This window comes from Marmota flaviventris, chromosome 5 (assembly GCF_047511675.1).
Source record: "Marmota flaviventris isolate mMarFla1 chromosome 5, mMarFla1.hap1, whole genome shotgun sequence".
NCBI classification, from domain to species: Eukaryota; Metazoa; Chordata; class Mammalia; order Rodentia; family Sciuridae; genus Marmota; species Marmota flaviventris.
The window spans coordinates 69,539,428-69,566,494 of record NC_092502.1 but is presented as its reverse complement, the minus strand read 5'-3'; the positions used below and the strand labels follow the sequence as shown (position 1 = coordinate 69,566,494).

Sequence of the window (27,067 nt, the reverse complement as noted above, 5' to 3'; positions counted from 1 at the left end):
TTCAAGATGTAATATTTAATATTGGTATTACTTGGAGCATCTGTGTGTTCTTGATCAGAGAGACCAGTGGAAAACACGGTATTAGGATTCAGGCTTCAATTGAATAAGGAGAATAGGCATTCAGGGGAAGCAATGTGGGAAACTGAAATAAATCCAGGAAATGCTACCCTCTCTACCAAAAATATATGATTCTGATTTTAAGAACATTCATGACAAGTTATTTTTTTCTGGTTAGGAATGGTTTCTTAGATGCTTAGGAAAAACCTTGTTAAGATAATATATTATAAAGAAGAATGAGACATGCACAGGGCCCAAGTGAACAAATATATGAAGAACAGGAAATACGCAAGAGAAGAGCATGTACATGGTAGAATAATAGATTGCAAAAGTGTGTATATTCCAAGTTAATACTGGACTGTTTTCCCCCACCTCTCTTTTTTCTTTTGTAGTACTGGAGATTAAACCAGGTTAAACCCAGGACCTTGTAAATGCTGAGCAAGCATTCTACCAGTGTGTTGAATCTCCCAGTCCTTGGTTTTGTTCTTCTCTCAAATTAGTACCTTACTTTGTGCTCTGAATTTAGTTGTTTATATACTGAGGAGAGAGAGACATCTAATGTTTCCCCTTTGGTTCTCCTTCAAGAGTAACACTATAGAGATATTGCTCATATCCTGGGAAAGGAAAAGAATAGGAGTTTTAAAATAAATATCCTACACCTGATAATTATGGGAGCTAAGACACAAGCTACAACAGGAAAAAGAAACTGAAGCAGAGATGTTAGGAAATGTGAAAGAAAAAAAAATGAAAATGGCTGAGTTGATACTGACCCTGCAGTGGTCTTATTCTGCTGAGCATTCTTTCTGGGATCCTATGTGCACCTGTAATGAAACAAGTCTTTCTTGTGAATAAAAATGAAGAAGTTCAGAATAGCACTCTCAGGACATGTCTCTTAAAGTAGAATATATTTAATTTGAAGGTTAGAGAGTGGGGTCATATGCTTCAAATGCATTGCTAGTTATAAAGTGATATATGGTAAGAAAAGGCAAGGCCTTTTAATTTTTGAGTAATTGTTCAAAACCTAAATAGAACACCATACAACTTATTTTACAGAACAGTTTCGAAAAGGAAGAGCAATACATTCACCATCTTCTTGTGATCTCCAGAGTTCAAACAGTGAAACTTTCAGATCAAAAGGAGACCATATACCCATAATTACAGGTAAATGTAAATGACAATATGTCCCAGTTAAATTAAGCAAATCTATATTGAAGAAAAATGTTACATTGGAACTATGTCCCAATAGCCAAGGTCAATGATCAGTATGAGGGCATTATTATTAGGAAAACAGTCTGTACCTCCATTGAATTGTCATACATAGTTATACAAATAATAGAGATCAAGTTCCATGATAAACATTTGACTAAATAGCTGAGCCTGGGAAGAATAGATCTCAGCATATGCTATAACATTACTCAAGGCAGTAGGGAATCTTAAGCTATTGAAAGCACTTTCCCCTGAATATCTTCCAGAGCATACCCACCAGAAAACAATGGCAAAGTAGTTTCCCACTTTTTAGTGAATACTATCACCCTCAACAAGATGAAACATCCAAATCACATACTTCTAGCAATTAAATTGAGTGGTCAGATAAAGTTAACAGAAAAAGTAAGGTTTGAGCTGAGGCCAATGGCAGAAAGTTATCCATCAAACTATCTGGAGACTGTTTCAATAAAAGGAACTCTAAATGCTAAAACTCTGGCAGGAAAGGGGTTGGAATATGAAACATAGAAGCCCATTGTGGTTGCTATGCAGTGCATGTTTCCACTTAGTCCATGTTTCCACTTAGAATTCTTACTGGAGGCATACATATGAATGAATATTTATTGCAGCATTCTGTGCATTAACAAACTAAAAAATAAATGACTTAAATAACTATCAATAGGGAGTGGATAACAGTAAGAAAAACTATATTGTGAAAAAGAGAATTATATATGTTGATAAGAATATATAACATATTAAGTTGCAGAATAATACTTATCACAATATGTTTGCATCACAAAAGTATATATATGTAATTAATTGTATACATGAAATAAAGGGATGGAATAATACATATCAAAATGTTAAAGAGTAGCTTATCTTAGAAAGTTGATATGAGAAGAATGTTACAGATTTTTTTTTATAGAATCTATTATTTAAAATTTTAAGAGTCTCATTTTAGTATTTTAAAAGAGTAATTTAAAAAAATGTTCTTCAAAACATCTGTTCATAAACACAGGAATACTGAAAACTGTAGTTCTACTGTATACCATACTGATTAAGCCAAGTAATTTGTGAGAAAAGTTAGTCTCTTACAGTAACTCAATATTTACTTGGTTCCCAGTCTTCAATTAAGTCATTCTCTTTTGAAGTTTTTATAACAGATAATTACTCATTATGGAGGATTTTTATTTAAATGCTAATGCAAAGCTGTTCAAAATAAACCAAATAAACGATATAGTTATGGTAGTAAGTTGAGCCAATGTATTTATACTACAGATATATTTGAAGGAAACTTCATTTCTGCTATAGTAATTTATAAGCTTATTTAGAAAATTACCTAAATTTGAAATCAATCAACCATATATAAATAGTAGTTTCTTCAACTGTTTAAGTCACTCTTTAACTCAAATAATTATTAAATACCTGTTATGGATCATCCCATAATGAATAGACAATAAAGTTTAAGTAAGTTCACTTACTATATTCCAGGCATTACTTTATTGTTCACTTAACATATTCCTGGTATTAAGTAAGTCCTCTATATGATAACAGTCAGTGACCCTACAGCCCTATGAGGTAGGTAATATTATCATCTCCATTTTAGACATAAGAAAATTGAGACAAATAGATTAAGTTGCCCAAGATCCACAACTAATAGATCACTGAGCTGGGATAATAATATGTAGGTACTACATCTCTTTTTAAAAAATATATTTTTTTTAGTTGTAGTTGACACAATACCTTTATTTTATCTGTTCATTTTTATGTGGTATTTTTGAACCCAAAGCCTCACATATGCTAGGCGAACACTCTACCACCGAGCCATAACCCCGGCCCTTAGGTACTACATCTCTTAACCTTAAGATTTTAATCTCTGTATTATACTTTAGTAAGTTAACTGTGACTAATAGGATACTTCAGAGAAAATAAAGCATTTCTTAAAAAAGAATGACTTTGCCATATGCTAGTAAAATGGATGTATCTGGAGACTATCATGCTAAGTGAAATAAGCAAAAAACCAAAAGTCAAATGTTTTCACTGATATGTGGAAACTAAACCACAATAAAGGGGAGAGGGTAAGAAATTCAGTAGATTAAAGGGAAATGAAAGGAAGGGAGAGGAATAGAAAAGAGTAGAATAAATCCAACAGTTTTGGGCTGGGGTTGTAGCTCAGTGACAGAGTGCTCGCCTAGCATGTGTAAGGAACTGGGTTCAATCCTTAGCACCACATTTAAAAAAAAAAAAAAAAAAACAAGGGACTGGGGATATAGCTCAGTTGGTACAGTGTTTGCCTCACATGCACAAGGCCCTGAGTTCAATCCCCAGTGCCACAAAAATAAGTAAATAAACAAATACAATAAAGGCATACTATAAAGCTAGAAAAGAAAATGTTTTAAATCTAACAATTTTCCTATGTACACGTATGAACATACCTATGTGAATTCCACCACCATGCCAACCCACAAAGGATCCTAATTAGAATAAGATATATTTCATGCTTGTATAATTTTATCAAAATGGATTCTAATGCCATGTCTAATTAAGAACCAATAAAAATAAAAGAATTATTGAAACAAAGATTTAAAAAATTAAAACATGTCTCTCAGTGAATATATACAGTATTGGGGGATATGAGCAACAGGTAATTTATATTTTACTATGAAAAGTGCATACTAGAGTACGCATGGGATTATAGTTACTAAATGTGAGAAACATCCACATCCATATCCAGTGTTGTGCAATGACTAAAAGTGGGAAGCACAGAGTACAGGCAAAGCCACAAGAGTCACTTAAACTAGATATGAGGTCAAGAAAAACTTGCTGTATGTGATAGTTGAGACTCAGAGTCTTCCAGGTAGAGTGAACCACCTTGTTAAAAGGCACTCAGGCCTAGGTAAGGAAGAGTAAAAACTCCTTGAAAAAATGTAAATAGGTGCAGGATGGATTAACAGTATAGTAAAGGCATGTGGTGAACTTAGGCTGAAGAGGTAAGTGGAAAATTCATAATCTTACACATTTTCTTAAGAGACATAAAACTTCAACCTGAGAGCAAAGATGTACCACCCAAGATTTCAGACATGGAAGTGACATGATTAAATGTTAGAAAGATCATTTGGGGCCAAGGATGTGCAATAGTGTAAGCCTGCAATCCCAGCTCCTCAGGAGGCTGAGACAGGAAGCTCATCAGTTGGAGGCCAGCCTGGGCATCAGCAAGATTCTGACTCAAAAATTTAAAAAGCTGGGGATGAGACATAGCTTCATAATTGAGTGCCTGCCTAACATGTGAGGTCCTGGGTTCAATCCCTAGTACTAGGGGGGAAAAAAAAAGCAGATGGTAAAATGTTTATACACACACACAGGAAGCTATTGTCATTTACTAGGCAAGAGACAAAATGGATTGAAATAAGACAATAGCAGTGTGATTGAATGCCTGAATGCTCTTTATAAATAGTGAGGGAAAGGCAGAAGTCAAACCTTATAGCCCAAATTTCTAGATTCAACAGTTGGGGTGGATGGTAGTGGCATTTATTTTCACTGAAATACAAGAAGGGCAAGTTTTCAGGAAAAGATGAGTTCTGTTTTGAAAATGTAGAGTTGCAGTACCTGAGTGATACTTTCATGTGATTCCAGTAAACAGCTGAATATACTAAATCTGAAGCTCAGAAGAGATCAGGCTTAGAAATGTGGATTTGAGAATCAGCAGTTAATAACTGAACAGTGAGATCAGTAGGCTATTCTGTTAATGTAACCAGCATCTTTTCAATTTTGATGAAACTCATCTGTCACTGAGTCATAGGAACTTTCTTGAGATCTTGATAATTATCTGATAAAAGATCCACTGGAAAGCCAAGTAAGGTAGTAAGGTTTCCTATGTTATCTTATTAAATAGTAGCAAATTACCTAGATGTACTATAATTGGAATTTGTCTCCTTCCACAGTAGCATATTAAGAAAACCTGCTTTTTATTATTTTCAAACAAGAAAAAATTCCAAAACCTAAATATTGAGGGAAATCTTATTTAAGCATCCATTCTATATTGAAGTCTTAAACTTGTGAAAAAAAATTTGGTAAAACAAAATGATCAGCTGTGAGAAAAATTACCCCTGTGAAAGTTCCAAATATCAGCAATTATGATTGTAGACTTGAAGTCTGTTTTTTTTTTTTTTTTTTTTTTTTTTTTTTTTGTAGTTCTGGAGATCAAGCACAGGGCCTTGTGCATGCATGTGAGGCAAACACTCTACTAACTGAGCTATATTCCCTTCCCTGGTTAAATTATTTTTAAAAACACCTCATCACTAATGGTTCCTGACAAACAGAAAATTTAAATGAGCCTAAACATACTTACTTCAACACATCCACTAAGGCTTTTTATATACCAATCTGTCAGAAATGTAACAATTCCACGTTTTATCACTGATTTTTTCCAATGTAGCTCTGAAGAAGAGGCTTTTGAGATTGGAAAATTTAAGTGAATATGAAAATTAAGAAAATTTGATTACCAGACCACTGTACTTACTTCTTTGTGGGCAATTTTGATGAAACAACAAGGATCCCTTTAGTTATCATATTAAATAATAGAAGGAATTAAATTGAAAAGAATTAGGAATAGAATCTTAGTCCCCAACAATGGAATTGTTCATTAGACTGTCATTGCTTTGTTTCCAGTATTATATGGAGATAAGTTTAAGGTTAGTGCTTTTTGAAAAGGGCAGAAACAATCCTTCATCTATAAAAATTAGGATAGTTTAGGAAGGCTATTTACCTATGTTCCCCATCTCCATATGTAACAGGTGTATTGGAACCTTATAAAGCAGATGGTGTTTCCAATTTCTTTGCCCCTACAACATTCCTTTTTCTGAAAACCCAACAGAACTGCTTCTTTACCTGCAAAATAGGATCACATTCTTCAGTCCTTAAACTCCTCCAAGAACCCACCTTGATTCCCACCACCCATAAAAGAACAAGATACATTATAACATGAAAATTAGTTGCTTTTATTTACTATTAGAAACAATTTTATGAAAATGACTTGCATCCCTTCATGTGGGGAATTGCTTTAAGAAGCTAAGAAAATAGGTAATGTATGAAAAACATATGTAAATAGCTGCCAACAGATCAATTTCTTCCTATTGATCTCAGATAGCAAAAGAGAAAATAACAGCTTCTGTAAAATAAACAGGAGCAAGTCCTGCAAATGAAACTATGATTAAAGCTAAATTGTTCAAATCACTGATTTTATGACTTTCCAAAAGCAACTGTCTATGCAATCTTACTTCCTAAAGAATAAACACATAGCAAAGTAGCTCTTAAAAAAAAAACTTCTGAGATAATTCAACATAACTTCTAACATTAGAGGGAATGGGAAGTACTGAAAAGTCTTAATATCCAAATGATGAAACCAAGACCTTCCAGTCTCAGGACTGAAATTAAGTATCAATACTCTTCATCACTTCTCTAAAAGTGATTCTAATTCTTCTTGCAAAGAACTAAGCTGCTCCTTTTCTCGGTCTTCCTTTTGTTTGAGTTCATCTAACACAGCCTGGAACCTGTTCTTGAGAGCCAGGTTTTCCACTTTCATGATGAGATCCTCTTGTCGTTTTGCTCTGTCCTGGGTCTCTTGGAGCTTGCCTTTCATATTATCAATCTGTTTCTGAATTCCCATAACCAGTTGATTGGTTCCTTCATTTTCTTGATGTTGTTCATCTGATTCATTTAGCTTATCCTGTAGCTGTCTCTCCAGATCTTCTTCAGTGTCAATGATGTTTATATCTTCTTCATCTTGATGTTGTGTCTCATCTTCATCTTCACTGCTGCTGCTGAGATCATTGAATATCTCTCGAAGCTCATCATGTTCCAATGAGTCATGGCCCTGTCTATGGCCAGACATTCCTGGAGAGGAGATATCAAGGCCTTGATTTTCTGTCTCTTTTGTTTCATCTTCAGCAATTATTTCCCAACGAGTACTGACAGCTTCAGCATCTGTACTCAGCAACCGCTTCACTTCTTTTTCCACATCTGGAGATTCAATATACTTCTTCTTTGCTGTCTTCCGGAACCTTCTCTTTCTGACATTTTTCAGTGGCAGAGTAATTCCATGGTTCCAGACAAACTTTTTCTCTTTGTCCTTATCTTTTTTCTTGTTTGCTTTGGGATCAGTAGTAGCAACTGGTTCTTCCACAGGAGGATACAGGTCACCATCAACTGTGGATACAAGCATCTGACAGATATCGGCTGTCTTGTAAAAGGTTTTCTTGTCAATGGTTTTCAAGCTTTCCATAACACATGGCAGATCTACCAATTTTGAGGCCAATGGAACCCGGTCCACTCTAACAATTCCATGACGGCCATCGGGGTGTAACTCAATTGTCAGTCTGTCCTTGAGGTTGACATGGCCAGACTGTACTGCTCTCCTCACTGTAGAGGCGTATTCTGGAGGTAGGCGTAAGATAAACTGGCTCTCTAGTTCATGAGGAGCGTCATCTTTGCTCTTACTCATCTTTACTTCTTTGTGGCTCACTTCTCCTCTAATAAACACTTGTTGCACTAAAAAGTTCCAGCTACTGCAACTGTTAAAAAGATCAGTGTGTTATGAACTGAAATCTTTAATTACAAGAGTTCTAAGTAGAAAAGCAGCTAAGCAGAATAGCAAGTAAGCGTCTAAGTCGACTTAATAAGCCACAAGTCTTCTCTCTAAGGTGATAAGAGCGCGGGATGTTATTGACACTTTGGCTTATTCACAAAGTTCTTAAGTCTATTAGATGCAATGCCAAGTTCCAACCTCTAGATGGCGCTGCCGGACAAAGCAGACAGAGCAAGCAAGACAGCAAGCAGAAAGCAAATGGTGGCTCCCGCGGAGTGGATTTTCGGCACAGAAAGCAAGGCCCAGCAAACAATCCCAATCCACAAACTCTCCCGGAATAAAAAATATTCAAAAAGCGGGGCGCAGTGAGCTTTCTTCGCCTCCGGTACTTACAATCCACTGCTGATTACACATTCAGCTTCTCTGCCCGGAGCCAAGCGAAAGAGGAAGCAGATGGGAGCAAAGCGCCAGCGGCTCTGAGCAGCAAAGCGTCCGGGAGCCAAGCGTCTCCTTTTCGATCTCTTTGTTCTTCCTGCTGCTTGGCAAAGTGATACGCTACAGATTAACGGTGAAAGGAGCTCTAACAAGCTGCGCGAAATCTCGCCTAAAGCCGCTGCTCTGAGCCGAAGGCTCAGCACTTCAGCAACCCCCGGTTAGCAGCGGCGGAGAAGGAAGCACTACCTCACGGCTCGTCGGGAGGCGGCTGATTGACAGCTCAGCCCAAGCGGAAGTATCTGCTGCCTCAGCGGGAGCAGGCGCAATGACGCTGTCCTGCGCAATGTCTTCTCTTCGGGAGAAAACTTAAGGGCGGAGAATGACTTCAGAAGAGGCTTGGGTTGGAAAATAAAAGATGTCTGTTCCAAGAAAGACAAATTTGCTCCCCGCTAAGTCAGCACTTTTACCGAATCGCTGTGGGGCGGGATAGCTTCTAGTCTTCCGGGTGATTACCGGAGATAGGGTATTCTTGCAGAAAGCATCTTTGCTACTGAAAACATCTCAGATCCTCCCTTGGGTGTATCCAATCTGGTGCAGCTACAAGAATTTGTAACTAACCACAAAATGGATTTTAAAGTGCCTGAACCAATGGAGTGATGAGGATTTGCTACCTACTGTATGATTCTATATGTCTGTATTTTCTTAATTTTGAAATTGCCTGGAGGGGAACTAAGCCTCTAGGTTTATTTCTATTTTGGAGGACTCCAAAGGACCAGAGGTGATTTTTCTTTTTAATGTGCTTGATTGAGCTATAAATGTAAACAGAGAAGTTAGTGTTCTTTGGGAAGCAGAGGTTTATTAAGGACAGAATTGTCTGATAGAAGGTCTGATTAAAGTGTTGTATATAATTGAAATATTATGCCTTGTCTCTCAAGTAATTTTAAGTTCCTTTGGGATATTTTTCACATTAGCTTTATGGTTTTGCTGTTTTCTGCTCTCTGTTCTATGGATGTCAGGTTTTCATCAACATGTATTTATAATACTTTGGTATAACTTTAACAGCTTCCACTTCTTTATATCCATTTTCACTTATTTTTTTAGGATATGTTTGTTAGAGCATCAAAGTCATTTACATTTTCTTCCCCAGCATGGTTAAAAAAGTAATTTCTATCCTCTAAAATATTAATAACAACTTCATCTAAATCAACATAACTCTTTTAAATGTGATTAAGATTTCCAAAATTCCCTATATTTTTTATTTATTTACTTTTCTTCCTTATACTAGATTCAAGCCTCCTTGGTAGTAAGCTTTTCTGTATTGCTCATTGTGTTCCAGTGCCTAGTATGATAATATAGGAGATACACAGACCAAATTTTTTTTTTTGCTAATAGAATGAAATATCTGATCCATCTAGAAAGAACATGAATATAATCTAAATCCTACAATGATTTGTGAGAGAGAAGAGGTTGAATGTCACCTTAAAATGAGATAGATCCACTTTTCTATAGATTTCCTCTCTAAGGATGGTGTCAATTGTTATGAGGAACTTGCCACCAGTTTGATTTTTATGTTGACTTTAAAGGAGAAATTATGACCTTTCAAGTAATTACATTATTTCTTTTTGTTCCATAAAGTGTTGAAGAATGTTTTCTGTCTGCTTCATCTAAAGTTTCCAGGATGATCTATGTCTTCTCTTTTGAAGATGAAACTTTTTCACTTGTGCTTAATTATGTCTGATTTTACTTATTCTATAGATATTAGAGTTTAACTTACTAACCTATGCATAGTGCTTTACTTAACTGTATAAAATGTGAAACTATGCTTATACATGAAAATACTCAAAAGTATTAAAAAAAAGTTTTTTTAGTTGTAGGTGGACACGATATCTTTATTTATCTATTTTTATGTGGTGCTGAGGATTGAACCCAGTGCCTCATGCATGCAAGGCAAGTGCTCTACCACTAAGCTACAACCCCAGCCCTAATCCAAATGTTGGATTTTCATTTCTTAGAGTTTTATTATGCTCATATATTTTTGTAACAGAAGGTAACTTGAAAATAAATTCTATGCAATTCTGATTGGCCAAATTTATGGCACATTTTAGTTAATTAATTTTTGAGATGGATGATTGTCTAAGATAATTAAAAGGATTAACTAAAGTTTTCCTAAAGTATCTGCCTCCTTCAATTCTGAAATATATTATCTGCTTTTGAGTTTTACACATTTTCTAAATGCTGTCTTTTGGGGAGTTATGTTTATGTTTACCCTAAAAGTAAAGCCTCTGCCATATTACTATCATCTTAAAATATAGTTGTTCTTTTCCCCAAAATCCATTAGAAATATAGAAACACTCTGAGTTTATGAAAGAATTACTCTACTGTGATTGTTCCATGAATATCTGTAAAACCAGTGAATGGAAGATTGGAGAGAGCAATAAATTCCCCAGTGCAGTAACAAGTCTTCCGAAGGCTTCTTTTGTATTATTAAGGAGTATGACAGGACACTGCTAATCCTGTTTGTTTGAAAATTCTCTTTAATAAACTTTCAAGTTCCTTAAAGAGCTTCTTTTTCTTTGGAGACGATGGGAGAAGTACTGCTTATATTTGGGGGGTAGAAAATTATGGAAGTTAAAAAATAGCAAACATCCCTCCAAAAAGCAAACTTCTCTATTGCTATATTACCATATATTTTAAAAGTAAAAAGCAGGTTAACAGTTCCTATATCAAGTAGATGCTTCTATTAAAAAATATATAAAAACTTAACCAATAGTGGTTTAAACAATACGAAAATCTATTGTCTCAAAAACCAAGTAGACTAGAGTATCCTGTCCAGTAAAAATCTAATGTGGGCTCCATATGTGAGCCACAGATGTAATTTTAAATTATTTAAGGGATGGGGGTGTGGTTCAGTGGTAGAATGCTTGCCTAGAATGCATGAGGCCCTGGATTTGAACCACTGCATCAAAATTTATTAATCAATTAATTGATTAGTAGCCACATTAGAGTGGCGAAAAGAAACAAGTGAAATTAATTTCAATAACTATATACCTAAAATACTAGTATAACATAATTTATATAAAAATTATTATTGATACATTTTACATTCTTGTATTTTACTAAATCTTCAAATCTAGTGTGCATTTTACACTTATAACAGTTTAAAGTAGCCATTTTTCATGTGCTCAATAACCACATGTAGCAGATGATGATCCTTGAAGAATAATTGCCTTGGGGCATGATACAATCATGACTAACACAAACTGTTTTTCTCTTCTAATTTTGAAGAATAAGTGTCTATTTACACTTTTTTAATTATCCTTTCAGTCTGCCCTCTTCTCCTTATAAATGTCCAAGAGTTGTGGTCACAAGAAACATGTTGGCAGTGACTGAAAAACTCCTTACTAGTCCATGACAAGAGTAGCCTTCCCTAAACCAAAGTCTTTTGATTGGATTGCACTGACTTGGTCATGGATCTATCTATGACTCAATAATGCCTACTGAGAAAATATGCTATGACTTTCTTAAAATTGTGAGGCGATTATATTTGGTAATATGGGAATGGAATCTACTGATAACTATTAGGCAGAGGTCAAGGATCCTGCTGAACATCCTGAAAGGCACAGAACAGTCCCCACACCACAACAAAGAATTAGCTGTCTCTAAATATTAGCAGAATTGCCAGGCACAGTGGTGTACACCTGTAATCCCAGTGGCTCTGGAGGCTGAGACAGGAGAATTGTGAGTTCAAAACCAGACTCAGCAACAGTAAGGCACTAAGCAACTCAGTGAGACCCTGTTTCTAATAAAATACAAAATAGGGCTAGGGATGTGGCTCAGTGGTTAAGTACCCCTGAGTTCAATCCCTAGTACCAAAAAGGAAAAAAAAAAGAGTTGAGAGATCCTACATTAAGCTTATTATTTAAGCCTGTATCCCTCAGTGAGGGATTCTTGGTTTATATTGATCAGAATCTACTACAGCTATGAATAGATTAAACTTCCCTTTAGGTATATGGAGGGTGGACACCAAAACTAAAAGGAAATATTAAAAGAAAGGAAAGGGCACTGACAAACCAATAATATCAATGAAATACAAAAAAAGGCTGGGGATGTGGCTCAGTGGTTAATTGCCCCTGAGTTCAATACCTGGTACCAAAAAAAGTATATACATATTGAAAACTATTAATAGGCATCAAATTTAAATTCTTATATCTAATTATATAATGCAATTACTGGTGATTTTAGTTTTATAAGTATTTTCTACCTTTTTATAGAGCAAATTTATTGTGTTGAACTTGTGGTAAACTTTTCTTTTAATAATGTACAATTCTTTTTCAATGAATAATTTCTCTAGTAACCTTTTTTTTTTTTTTTAAGAAGAAGCTTCAGTATTATATTGTCTTCTTCAAAAACAGAATATCAAGGTCTGGGGATGTATCTTAGTGACAGAGTGCCTGCCTAGCATGCATGAGGCCATAGTTTGATCCCCAGCACAAAGGGCAAAAAAGAGACAAGGGGAAAAATTCTGCAAGAATCTTAAGTTAACGTTTAATAAACTAAAACGTTTGGTTTAGATTCTGTGGAAAGACTTTTATTTTATTTTGTCCAACTTAAATCGTGATTTGCACCCTTTCATACTAAAGCAAATAAATTTGCACCCTTTCATACTGGTAATCTACAAGTCCCTAAAATTAAGCAAATAATGTTCCGGAAATAACATGTGGGACATTTCATTCTGGGCCTCTGGGTGCCGCTGTCGGCCAGCCAGTGGCTGGAGTGAAGCAAAACAATCCACGGGCGACTCTGACACAGCCGACTGTGTTTTGAGAAATATCTCAGGAGAAGAATGCAGTCCTCTCCCCAATAGTCTGTTCCAAATAGGTCCCAAACGTCAGGATATTTAATGACCCTGACCCTGAGTGAGCCGCTGCACCTCCACTTCCACCCCAGAGCGCCTTTGTAATCCGGAAACAGAGAGCAACCGCAGCGAGGGTATTCGGGTCTGAGCAGCACCGGGAACAAAAGAGGAAGAAGCCCTATCCATACACCGGCAGCTGGCAGCGCACAGGAAGCGCGATTTCCCTGCCTGCTGACTTTATACTGCCAAAAAACTTGGTGATATTCTTGGAAAGAAGTCTGTGATTTTAAATGTGGGGAATCTGCATCTCGGTGACCAGAAACTACTGGTAAGTGCTGATAATCCTCTTACCTACCAAAGAAAGCAGAGATCTACTTGAGAATGACAGGATGGATATAGCAGAAATGCCTAAGGAAGTGTCTAAGCCACTCGAATTTGAAAATCAAATTCACTGAAAATCAGATGAAAGTTTTTGATTCATACATAGTCATCCTGGATATAAATGATAATATAATGGCTTTTGGTACAAACATTTTGTTTTGGAAATTCTGGAAAACAGCTTAATTGATTCATTGTTTAAAGCCATCAGATTTGGATATTGGTAGTAACTTTAACTTTATTAGATTAGTTTCAACAACCATTCCTCCAACTCCCAGAACTAAAGGAGAGCACTCAAGCAATAAATATTCTGAATTGCTATTGAAGAAACCTTGGAGCAGAGAACCAGAGCTGCCACTTCTTAGTGGTGAGCATGGGACAGAACAGCTCTGAGCAAGAGAAAGCATTGGATGCAAATGTCAGACCTTGCATATTGGACCATGACATACAGGGTAGAGCCCAGCCTGCAGAACATACCCTTCACCACCTTGAATTCTTCAAGTGATCCTCCTTGATCTGATGACATCTTTAAGGTAGAGTTCTCCTACACTTTCTGCACAGTCTTGCAGAGCATACAGAATATACCTGCTGCTCCAAAATTACAGTAATGCTTGATTTTGAAAAAAAAAAATGACAGGAACAGCATGAGATAGAAAATTAAGAGTGGAAGAGCTCGGGAGCTATTTCAGAGTCCTAGTTGAAATGAAGATCCAGAACTATAATGCAATACAGGTGACTCTCAGCCAGGTGTCTAGTCCTATTAGAGATTAGAACTGTGATTGCCTAACCAGAACAACAGAACTGACCACCCTGCTTAAATGAAGAGGTAAAAATTTGTGTAGGGAGGAATGATCCCATTGGCAAAAAATTCACCTCCAAGAATTAGTATGTAATTATTTGTTACCTACTGATGGAATTCTAAGCTGGAAGAAGATTCTAATCTACAATGTCACTATCAGAGTCCCTCCCATGTCCCCCAAAATAAGCTATCCTTGTCCTCCAGCACAAGCCTCACCCTGCATGCTTTGAAAATGCTCTGGTTTTCTGAAGGCCTCCTTTTTGATCCAGGTGACCAGGAATACCCACAGAGACCTTTATCAAACAATTTAGCACTTCTGGCCAGGTCTTAGGGCTCTCCATACCTCCTATTTCTTCCTGACCAGTGATCTGGCATTGAGAGGCACTGTTGTCCTATGTTAGTGAGTGCAAAATGCAGTGGTGTTCATTGATACTAACTTTGAACTGATTCTGGGAGTAGTGATCAGGGTTTAACAGGCTCAGTGTCATCCTGAGCCTCCCTGTAATGGTGAATAACTTCTTTGAAAGTGCAAGGAGGATGCTATCAGGAGCTACAGCTAGATGAGGCCTTCTTTGACACTGCACTGCACACTACAGTCCTGGTTATCCAGTTACCAAAGTGGAGACCAACTGGGAACAAGAGTTGACTGTTCTACCACATATTTCAGGCCAGCTAACTTAGTTCTTCAACCTAGGGATTCACATTAGTTATGTGTGTATTATGCTGCTAATAGTAACAGAGACAGAGTTTTCTGGTCACCTCCCACAGTGACAAATCATCACACTGTGTCTGGTATTGGCCAACAGTTATCAGAAGTTGCTGCTAGAAACCGCTGCCAGACAGGCAGAGCTTAAGTCTTACCTTGCTCTTGGTACTCTTCTTCACAAGGACTCCGGATATCACCCTACACCAGCAACACTCCTGTAGCCCTGACAGTAGGGGATACTTTCAGCCTGGCCTCTAGTCCAAGATAGGATTTGGACTTGCCCCCAATTTAAAAGAAGAAGTTTGCTTCCCTTCCTACAATCTCTGTGTGGTTTCAAACATAAAATTTTTGTTCCTTAAAATTAATTCAAGCATCTTTCAACTAGATATTCTCTATAGTGTCAGCAAAAAAGAAGCCTTAAATGTTACATTGGATTCAAATGTATTCGTGTGAGTTTTAATATATTTATTTAGTACATCCTTTTGTAAATCATCACTGTTTGTCTTCTGTTGTTGAGTGTAGGGGGCACTTCAAGTTTAACTTTCTGGTTTTATGTGTATTTTGATTTGTCTCATTTGCTCACAATTCACTCAGAGAAAAGTTTTGTGTGCAATTAGTGTACGTTGTGTAAAGTTATGGGGGTACCTATTAAAGAGTTCCTTCCTTGCAATATTGAAGGAGGCTTATTGCATCTTCAAATTACTACTACCCTTGGGCTTCATATACTTGTTTTTTAAAAATTGAGAAACTGGGGCTGGGATTGTGGCCAGTGGTAGACCACTTGCCTAGCATGTGTGAGGCAATAGTTTGATTCCCAGCACCACATGTGAATAAATAAAATAAAGTCCACTGACAACCAAATAAATATTTTTTAAAAATGAGAAACTGCACAATTGGTTTAACAAGAACAAAAATTCTCTTAATGATTCCTGTGGCCTTTGATTATTTCTTTCCTCATATTCTGAATCTTTCTTAAAAATGATGTCTAAGTATTGGCTGCCAGTATCTGGCTCAAGTTGTTCTTGAAAATGTTCCTGAAAACTCTGGAGTGCAGAGAGCATATCATTTAATGGTTGGATAAAGATAAACAACTCACTCTAAGCCTGAGACATTTTAGATAGTAACCTTTTTCTAATACTGCAATGAGTAAAAGAAAGAAGCCATTTTCTTAATTAAAAAATACTGCTATTTAAGAAAACCAATTTCTTTGTAGAAAATATTGTGTGATTATTAGAGAATAACACTATCCTTATAGACTGCCTTAAAATAAAGATTGTGGCCTTTTTTCGTTTCACTTATGAAGAATATTGTCATACCTGTCTCTTAAATTTGAGTTCTAAATTATATATTCATGTAATGTTTGTAAATGAAATTCCAAGAGCCCAAGTTATCTTAGTCAAAATATATTAGCTTTGGATGAATTTAATTTTTTAAAAAACCCCACAATATATAGACACTTCCAAAAGAGAAGAAAAATATGGATCGAATTAAAACATCATCTTCAAAATCCCAAGGATTTTGTGAATATTCAAAGCACGATGGAAAAGAAACAGTGTGATCCAATTTTTGAAAGTTTAACTTACATTCTAAAAGCTTTTCTCCCTCCAATGTTTTTCATCCTTCAAAAAGAAATTGCTTTGTGTGACCTGACAAATTATCAAGTAGTCAAGATATACAACAGAGCCAGTTGCGGTGACTCAGGCGGGTAATCCCAGCCATCCGGGAGGCTGAGGCAGGAGGATCATGAGTTCAAAGCCAGCCTCAGTAAATGCCAGTCGCTAAGCAACCCAGTGAGACCCTGTCTCTAAATAAAATTCAAAATAGGGCTGGGGATGTGGTGCAGTGGTCCAGTGCCCCTGATCCCTCCTAGCAGAAAAAAACATATACAACAGAAAAGGTGGAGGGACAGTTTTCTCCTCTTTGTGGTATGAGAAAGTTCTTAACCCTTATTCCCTGAATGGCAAACAGAGAAAGCAGATAACTTGGCAATACTGGGATTCTCCCACATATTGCAATTGGGTCACCTTTACATACGTTTAAGTGAACATCGCTTCTCCTTTTCTTACATATATGGTAAATGATTAATTATTCCCTTTACAGTAAGCTAAGATTTAGGAAAACATATATCAGGTGAACGAAAAAGCTTTTCTAGGAGTGCAGTAACTGGTTAGAACTCTGGGCGTCGCTGTTCACCAATCTGGCAATACCAGCACTACACGCACGCCCAATTTAAAAAAAAAAAAAAAAAAAAAAAAAAAAAATTGTTCCTCTTTAGACCTTCATCACTTGCCACGAAATAAAAAAATGTCTATCTGAGGCTGCCCAAACCCTAATTCTGGATGACTCTGTGTTCGGAATTGTCTTGAAAATTGAGGTAATGTAGCCTCTGAAAAGCAGAGAAAGGATACCCTTTGATGCTAGACTGAGAAATTACGAATCCAGAGAGCAATGGCGATTCCGGCGAAGCTGACCCGCTGCAGCGGGATGGTGATGCTGTGCCTTTTTCTGGAGCTGCTGTTGGCAGCCAGTGCCAGGAATATCCTATACTCAGTGCCAGAAGAAACAGACAAAGGTTCCTTCGTGGGCAACATTGCCAAGGACCTGGGGCTGGAGCCCCAGGAGCTGGCGGAGCGCGGAGTCCGCATCGTCTCCAGAGGTAGGACGCAGCTTTTCTCTTTGAACCCGCGAAGCGGCAGCTTGGTCACCGCAGGCAGGATAGACCGGGAGGAGCTCTGTGCCCAGAGCGCACGGTGTCTGGTGAGTTTTAACATCCTTGTTGAGGATGAAATGAAACTTTTCCCTATTGAAGTAGAAATAATTGATATTAATGACAACACTCCACAATTCCAGTTTGAAGAACTGGAATTTAAAATGAATGAAATAACGACTCCAGGTACCAGGATCCCTCTTCCTTTTGGGAAAGACCTTGATGTGGGTATGAACTCACTCCAGAGCTACCAGCTCAGTTACAACCCTCATTTCTCCCTGGATGTGCAACATGGACCTGATGGGCCCCAACATCCAGAGATGGTGCTGCAGAGTCCGCTAGACAGAGAAGAAGAAGCTGTTCACCACCTTGTGCTCACTGCCTCTGATGGGGGCAGCCCAGTTCATTCAGGGACCGTCCGCATTCGTGTTCAGGTGGTGGATGTGAATGATAACCCTCCAGCCTTTACTCAGGCAGAATATCAAACGAGTGTCCCTGAAAATGTCCCACTAGGCACCCAGTTACTCATGGTAAATGCCACTGATCCAGATGAGGGAGCCAATGGAGAAGTAACATACTCCTTTCATAATATAGACCACAAAGTGGCCCAAGTATTTCAGTTGGATTCATACACAGGAGAAATATCAAATAAAGAACCACTGGATTTTGAAGAATACAAAATTTATCCAATGGAAATTCAAGCTCAGGATGGTGCTGGACTCATGGCCAGAGCTAAGGTGCTAATCAAAGTTTTGGATGTAAATGATAATGCCCCAGAAGTGAGTATCACTTCTGTTACCACTGCAGTCCCAGAAAATTTTCCTCCTGGGACCATAATTGCTCTTATCAATGTGCATGACCAGGACTCAGGAGAAAATGGTCATATCACATGCTCCATTCCTGAAAATCTACCTTTTAAATTGGAAAAGTTAGTTGATAATTATTACCGTTTAGTAACAGAAAGAACACTGGACAGAGAACTTACTTCTGAGTACAACATCACAGTAACAGCAACAGATCAGGGAAATCCAACTCTGTCTACCCAAACTCACGTTTTTCTCCTAGTGACAGACATCAATGACAATCCCCCGCTTTTCTATCAGGACTTCTATTCTATCTACATTCCTGAAAATAACCCCAGAGGGGCCTCTATCTTCTCAGTGAGAGCCCAGGATATCGACAGCAATGAAAATGCTCAAATCACTTACTCCCTGGTGGAGGACATCATTCAGGGAGCACCTTTGTCCTCCTACCTCTCCATCAACTCTGACACTGGGGTCATTTACACATTGCGATCTTTTGACTATGAACAGTTCCAGAACTTGCAACTGAGAGTGACAGCCCAAGATAGTGGGAACCCACCACTCAGCAGCAATGTGTCACTTAGCCTATTCATCCTGGACCAGAATGACAATACTCCAGAGATCCTGTACCCTGTCCTTCCTACGGATGGTTCCACTGGCGTAGAGCTGGCACCCCGCTCTGCAGAGCCTGGATACCTGGTGACCAAAGTGGTGGCAGTAGACAGAGATTCAGGTCAGAATGCATGGCTGTCCTATCGCCTGCTCAAGGCCAGTGAGCCAGGGCTTTTCTCAGTGGGGCTGCACACAGGTGAGGTGCGTACAGCAAGGGCCCTGCTAGACAGAGATGCTCTCAAGCAGAGTCTTGTGGTAGCTGTCCAGGACCATGGCCAGCCCCTTCTTTCAGCCACAGTCACACTCACCATAGCTGTGGCAGACAGCATCCCTGACATCCTGGCAGACCTGAGCAGCATCAGTACCATTGCCAACCCTGAAGACTCAGACCTCACGCTGTACCTGGTGGTGGCAGTGGCTACTGTCTCCTGTGTCTTTCTTGCCTTTGTCACTGTGCTGCTGGCACTCAGACTTCGGCACTGGCACTCAACACGTTTGCTCCAGGCAGCAGGCAGTGGGTTAGAAGGCATGCCTGCCTCACACTTTGTGGGCATAGAAGGAGTTCGTGCTTTCCTGCAGACCTATTCCCACGAGGTCTCCCTCACCACGGACTCCAGGAAGAGTCACCTGATCTTCCCTCAGCCCAACTATGCAGACACACTCATCAGTCAGGAGAGCTGTGAGAAAAAGGATTTTCTATCAGTACCGCAGTCTTTACTTGAAGATAAAAAGGAAATATTTTCTCAGGTAATCTTGTAGTAACTTTATAAACTATATAGATTTAAGTAATATTTTTTTTACTTACTTACTTTCACTTTTTACTACAGTTTTTTTTCTCATGTGCCCTAGTAGATTTCTATTACAATCATTGGAGAATCGTGATTAAACAGGATTACAATTTACATTCATTATTTATTATTATTTTCACATTGAAAAGACATCTGTAATCGTAGGTAGGAGATGGAGAAGAAGAGTAGGTGTATAGTGCTGCATGTTCTTTTGGAAAGAGCACCATACTAGGAAATCTAGCTTCTAACATTTTCTGGCTTGATTCTGGCCAAATTATTTCATTGTTTTGAGTTTATTGTCTTCTTATCTGAAAGAAATGGAGTTTATCTAGAAAAGGCTGGCCAATATTCAGAAGACTAATACTACTTTCTCATTTCCTTAAGTTATAAGCATCTGATAATTTATTTAAAGCAGATGTCATCTGTCAGGATGTTGTAGTATTTTATTTAGCAACATTTGAAAAGGTGAAGATTGTCTAAAGTAGTATTTTCAGTTATGTTAATTTAAAATTACAGAAATTGATATAAGCTGCAATTTTAAATTGTTGTTGAATATCTTGGTCCTTTGTTTAATCTTTTATTATGAGATATTTTATGAATGCTGAAGAATACATCAATTTAAGTAATTTCCAAAATGAGGGACAAAGTGAACCACAGAAAATTTATCTTGCAACTTGAGAACTTTTAAAGCCTCCTTATTGTACATTATGCCTGTAATGAAAATGACTAACAAAAATCAAGTATATATTCCATTTTAAGTTGTATTAACTCAACAGGAAGAAATACATTGTAAAGGAGTAAGCCCAAAAGAAGTGATAGGAATACATTTTGATGATATTTGCCATCCTGACTTGTTTACAGACTCTAACAATTTATCTGTATATCCACATTCATGGCAACATTATTCACAATAGCCAAAAGGTGGAAGCACTCCCAAGTGCCCACTGACGGATGGATAAACAAAATGTTATATATGTGTGTGTATACACACATTTACGTCATATACATATATACAAATATACATACATACATGTATAAATACAGATTAAAAAGGAAGGAAAAGGGGGAAATTTTGCCGTAATGAGACACGATGAACATTAGAGACATTGTACTAGGTGAAATACCAGTCATAGAAGGACAAATACTGTATTATTCCTCTTATATGAGGCTCCTACATTATTCAAATTCACAGAGACAAAAGTAGAATTATGGTTGCCAAGTGCTGGAGGGAGGGGAACAGGAGCTTGTGTTTAATACAGAGTTTCAGTTGGGGAGGATGAAACAGTTCTGGAGGTGAATAGTGGTGATAGTTACACAATAATGTAATATGATTGTATTTAATGTCACGAATCACAACTTAAAGTGATCAAAGTGGGAAATTTTGTTATATGTATTTTACTGCAAATTTTCAAGAAATCAAGTCCACTTAACCTGCTGGTAAGATGATGTTTTTTTAAAATCCACATGTAAAAGCTATGTGGAGAAGGAGAGGCCATGAGACTATAAAAACAGTCACCCAGATACCTCAGTATACCAGCTGAGCCCAGTCCTCAGATGATGCTATACAGTGACCACAAGCAAGCTAGCAAAAGAACTGAAACAACTCATCCCGTCCCAGATGGAAGATTATTGAACAAATGAATCCAAGTTGTATTAAGCCACTAAATTTTAGGAATGGTTTATTATACAGCAAAGATAACTGAAGCAATGTGCATGTGACTTGACCCAGGAATGGTTTCTAGTTGATATCCTTGGCCTAGGAAAAAATTTGTATATATGGAGAGATGTCTAGTTTTTGCCTGTTGGTGCAATAACAAAGAGGAAAAAGAGGGAAGGAAATCAAAAGAAAAGAAAGTATCATGAAATAAGTAATTTAATACCCTATTATAGATAAACAGGAATACATTTTTATGATTTTTCACATTAATGGGGTTTTATACAGCAAATAAAAAGAATGTAACATAAATAAATTTCAAAATGTAATGATGAGGAAAAAGTGACTCACAGAATAAATATGGCATGCTACTATTGAATTTCAAATAAGCAAAAATGTATGGATGCAAGTATATGTAGTTAAAGAATAAAAACATGGAGCTGGAGATATAGCTCAGAGGTAGAACACTTGATAAGGTCTTGGGATCAATCCCTAACACTGCAAAATATAAAATAAAAACATGGATGGGAATAATAAATGTGGTTCTGTATCCTGGATGTTGATTAGTTCTACAGAGGGAGAAATGTGGCTGTTACTAAAAAAGAGTACAAGAATACCTCATCTCTTCCCATGGTTTCATTTTTAAAATTTCAGGAAAGAATTATAAATGGTCAATGCCTTTTTAGAAATGGAGTATTTACCTTAGTCTCAAAGTATCTCTCTGTAAGAAAGTTATTAATTACAAAGGGAAACACAATAATTTTACAATAGGGAGAGCTGGAAGTTACAAGGAAGTTACCCTAGTGATCAAAGTTAATATTAACAGTATTGGGACAAATATATCATGTACCTCCTGATAAGATGCACTGAGAAGAATACAACATCATTCCTGTAGTATTTATGCTATAACCTGAATCTAATCAGGAAAAAGAATCAGATAAACCCTAATGAAAGACATTTTACAAAATGCTGACTAGTGTTCTTCAAAAGTATAAAGTCATGGAATATTTAAAAAGCCTGATAAACTGCCTCAGATTAAGTGCTACTAAAAAGACATAATTAAATGCAGTGTGTGGTCCTGGATTGGATCCTAAGCCAGACAATTTTTTATTTTGCTTTAAAATGTCATTATTATAACAACTAACAAAAATCTGATAATTTTTATCATATTTTGGTAATGGTAGAATGTTTTTAATTCTAAAAAACATACAAGGAAGTATTTTAAAATGAAGTATCATGTCTGAAACTTACTCTGATTCTGGGGTGGCAGGGGAGAACATGAAACCAAAATGTTAATATTTGGGGAAATGTGAGTGAAGACATGAAATCCATATCCTCAGATTTCATGTCTGTCGATTCAACCAATCATAGATTGAAAATATTTGAAAAAAAATTACATCTATATTGAACATGTACAGGCAATCTTGTCATTATTCCCTAAACAATAAAGTATAACAACTATTTATATAGCATTTACATCATATTAGGTATTATTTGTAATCTAGAGATGACTTAAAGTGTACAGAAGGATATACATGGAAATGCTATGCTATTTTATATACAAGACTTGAGTATCCTTAGATTTCAGTATCTACTAGAGCCCTGGAGCTAATCCTCCTCAGATATCAAGGGATAACTATACATGAGAATTCTTTGCGCTGTTTTTATAACTTTTCTATAAATCTGAAATTACTCAAAATAAGATTTGAAAACCAATCTCATTTACATATGGCAACATGTCAAGATTTGATAAAGTCAACTGGTATGCACATAAACTTTGACCATTGTATTTTCTGTACTAGTCTGTATTTTTTAAATTTTTCAAATATATTTTTGAAATAAACATATTATACAGGAGTACATAAAATGCAAAAGACACACATGTGTTGTATTTTATGCCCTTAGAAAAAATAAATATCAGGAAAAGGAATTAGCAACCTCAGACATCTTTGAATGATTGATTCCTAGGCTATGGTGAGAACCCCTTCCTGCTCAAGTTTTATCTAATTAACAAAGCTATCTTCAGTTTCCATAACATTCCATGCTGTCTCTGAGATTCTAGAACATTATTCAAACCTCTTTGTCTATCCAATTGCACTGTTTAGGATTCATCTCCAATCATGTCCTGGAAGTCTTTCTTGATCCCTAAATCTAGGCTGAATAGCCTACCTCTGTATCCCCCCATTGCCCACCTTATGTCATAGCCGTTATTATACTCTATGATAAGACCTTCTTTACTATTGTGTGTCCTCTCCAATCTTTCAAGTTTCCTGAGAACAGGTTCATTGTTTTCATCTCCAGCCTGGATCAAATAAAGTGTGAAGTACATATGCCAAATTAAGGGTCTGATGATTCAGTAAATACAGGTTTGGAACTTGAATCCTAAACCATCAAGCACAGAAATTCAAAACATATAACCTTAGAAGAAAATATAGCTAGTGTTTTTAAATGGATCTTTTTTTTTTTTTTTTTTGTCTCTGTACAAATAAGAGGTGGAAAATGTTTGAAACGAGAGCAACTGTAGAGTTAATTCCTTGAGCATTCAATAATACTCTAGCAACTACTATCAAGGTCACATACACTTAGACCACTGTTGTTAATTCTGAGAAGAAGAGTTCTAGCTTCAAAGATTTATTTCTAAAGTGTCTTAGGACTGTAATATTCTTTAAAGCAATTTTTAAAAAGTCACAGCCGAACATCAACAAGATATAACCGGGATTTGCCTGAGCGGGTGCAGAAACTGTCTAGGCCTCTGAGCGTCGCTGTTTACCACATAAGGAGTAAAAGGCAGGGAGAAGACCAACCCAACAATACCGCTTCCACAACATAAAGGGCTGGCATTTGGTCCGCAAGCTCCGGGATGGCGAAGAAACTCAGTCCGGCAGCCCGTTAGTTCTCACCACGGAGACCTGGGTCTTGTAGGTGCTGGTTGTCTCAGATCCTGGGAAATAAAGATCGGCGGAATTCCTCACTGGATGCTGGAAGTGGACTTAAAAGAAAACACCGCGGCTCTGCAAAGGGAAATGGCGTCTCTGCAAAGGTCACTGCACTACAGAAGTCTGGTCCTGCTGTGCCTTCTCTTGGCCGACCTTTGGGAGGCAGAAGCTGGGCAAATTCGCTATTCTGTGCCAGAGGAGATCGACAAAGGCTCCTTCGTGGGCAACATTGCCAAGGACTTGAGCTGGGAGCCCCTGGTACTGGCAGAGCGGGGAGTTCGCATCGTCTCCAGAGGTAGGACACAGCTCTTTGCTTTGGACCCACGAAGTGGGAGTTTGATCACTGCAGACAGAATAGACCGGGAGGAGCTCTGCGCTCAGAGCGAGCGGTGTTTGGTGAACTTTAACATACTACTGGAAGATAAATTGACTATATATTCAGTAGAGGTGGAAATAACAGATATTAATGATAATGCCCCTCGCTTTGGAGTAGAGGAACTGGAGCTAAAAATAAGTGAAATGAATGCACCAGGATTGCGTATTCCTCTTAAGAGTGCGCATGATGCGGATGTAGGGGAAAATACCCTGCAGAAGTATGAACTCAACTCAAATGACCATTTTTCTTTGGACGTGCGAAGTGGAACTGATGGGAACAAATACCCCGAGCTAGTGCTGGAGCGTGCTCTGGATCGTGAGAAAGAGGCAGTTCACCACTTAATTCTGGTCGCTTCAGACGGGGGTGACCCGGTCCTATCTGGCACCTGCCGCATCCGTGTCAAAGTCCTAGATGCAAACGATAATACTCCAGTTTTTACACAGCCAGAGTACCATGTAAGCGTTCCAGAGAATATGCCTGTAGGCACCCGGATACTCACAGTGACCGCCACTGATTTGGATGAGGGATATAATGCTCAAGTCACATATTTCCGAGAGAAACCTCCTGGAGAAACAGCAGCGATATTTGAGCTTAAGTCATCTGGAGATATAACAATCATAAAAAGTCTCGACTATGAGGATGCTAAGTTACATGAAATTGATATTGAAGCTCAGGATGGTCCAGGCCTTCTGACCAGAACAAAGGTTATTGTAACAGTTCTGGACGTTAATGACAATGCCCCAGAATTTTACATGACATCTGCTACTAGCTCAGTTCCTGAAGACTCTCCTCCAGGAACCATAATTGCACTTTTCAATGTACATGATAGAGACTCTGGACAGAATGCTTTTGTCACATGTTCACTCCCAGAGAAACTTCCTTTCAAGTTAGAAAGGTCAGTGGACAATTACCACCGACTGGTTACAACCACAACTCTTGACAGGGAACAGTTTTCCTTTTATAACATCACTTTAACTGCTAAAGATGGCGGGAACCCACCTCTATCCACAGATGCTCATGTTTTGCTGCAGGTGGCTGACATCAATGACAACCCGCCCACATTCCGCAGCAGGTCCTATTCTGCCTATATTTTGGAAAACAATCCCAGAGGCACCTCCATCTTTTCAGTGTTGGCTGATGACCCCGACAGTGATGACAATGCCCGTGTAACTTATTCTTTAGCAGAGGACACCTTTCAAGGAGCACCCCTGTCCTCTTACGTCTCTATCAACTCTGACACTGGGGTCCTTTATGCTCTTCGCTCCTTTGATTATGAGGAATTCCAAGATATGCAGCTGTGGGTGATAGCGCTGGACAGTGGTAACCCTCCACTCAGTAGCAATGTATCCTTGAACCTGTTCTTGGTGGACCAGAATGACAATGTGCCTGAGATCCTGTATCCTACCCTCCCAACTGATGGATCCACTGGTGTGGAGCTGGCACCCCGCTCTGCAGAGCCAGGATACCTGGTAACTAAGGTGGTGGCAGTAGACAGAGACTCAGGCCAGAATGCCTGGTTGTCATACCGCTTGCTGAAGGCCAGTGAGCCTGGGCTTTTCTCTGTAGGGCTGCACACTGGAGAGGTGCGCACCGCAAGGGCCCTGATAGATAGAGATGCACTCAAACAGAGTCTCGTGATGGCTGTTCAGGACCATGGCCAGCCCCCTCTCTCAGCCACAGTCACACTTACAATAGCTGTGGCAGACAGCATCCCCGAGGTCCTGGCAGACTTGGGCAGCATTGAAACACCTGCTGATCCAGATAATTCAGACATCACACTCTACCTGGTAGTGGCAGTAGCCGCTGTCTCCTGTGTTTTCCTGGCCTTTGTCATAGTGCTGTTGGCACTCAGGCTGCATCGCTGGCACTCTTCCCGCCAGCTTCAGACTGCTGGAGACAAGCTGGCAGGTGTGCCCACCTCGCACTTCATGGGTGTGGATGGAGTGCACGCTTTCCTGCAGACTTATTCCCATGAAGTCTCCCTCACCACAGACTCACGGCAGAGCCACCTGATCTTCCCTCAGCCCAACTATGCAGACACGCTCATCAGCCAAGAGAGCTGTGAGAAAAAGGATTTTCTATCAGCACCTCAATCTATACTTGATGAAAAAGGAGATAAAACATTTCAGGTAAACATATTTTCAGAACTTGCTTATTAGGTATTTTTCTTTAAAA

The 27,067-nt window shown here is 38.2% G+C and overlaps 2 protein-coding genes across 4 annotated transcripts in view; one reads left to right on the top strand and one right to left on the bottom strand.

Annotated features, from left to right (window-relative positions):
• Window positions 1–6,233: 6,233 nt before the first annotated feature.
• Window positions 6,234–8,542, bottom strand: Taf7 (TATA-box binding protein associated factor 7). 2 transcript variants are annotated; one of them, XM_071612303.1, is made up of 2 exons: window positions 8,525–8,542; window positions 6,234–7,829 (listed from the first exon to the last, which is right to left on the bottom strand). In XM_071612303.1, the coding sequence occupies exon 2, from the start codon at window positions 7,757–7,759 to the stop codon at window positions 6,710–6,712; it is 1,050 nt and encodes a 349-aa protein (XP_071468404.1). In that variant the 5' UTR covers window positions 7,760–7,829; window positions 8,525–8,542; the 3' UTR covers window positions 6,234–6,709. The 2 variants fall into 2 exon arrangements, with proteins under 2 accessions (XP_071468404.1, XP_027783572.1); XM_027927771.2 differs by lacking the exon at window positions 8,525–8,542 and adding an exon at window positions 8,237–8,514.
• Window positions 8,543–17,253: 8,711 nt separating this feature from the next.
• Window positions 17,254–27,067, top strand: part of LOC114086611 (protocadherin gamma-C3) — a 166,738-nt gene continuing 156,924 nt past the window's right edge. Inside the window, exon 1 of one of the 2 annotated variants that reach the window (XM_071612296.1) lies at window positions 17,254–19,885. In XM_071612296.1, the coding sequence (XP_071468397.1) occupies window positions 17,465–19,885 (2,421 nt within the window). In that variant the 5' untranslated portion in view covers window positions 17,254–17,464. Of the gene's footprint in view, window positions 19,886–24,277; window positions 27,022–27,067 lie in introns of those variants that run through there. The other variant, XM_071612290.1, reaches the window with a different exon arrangement.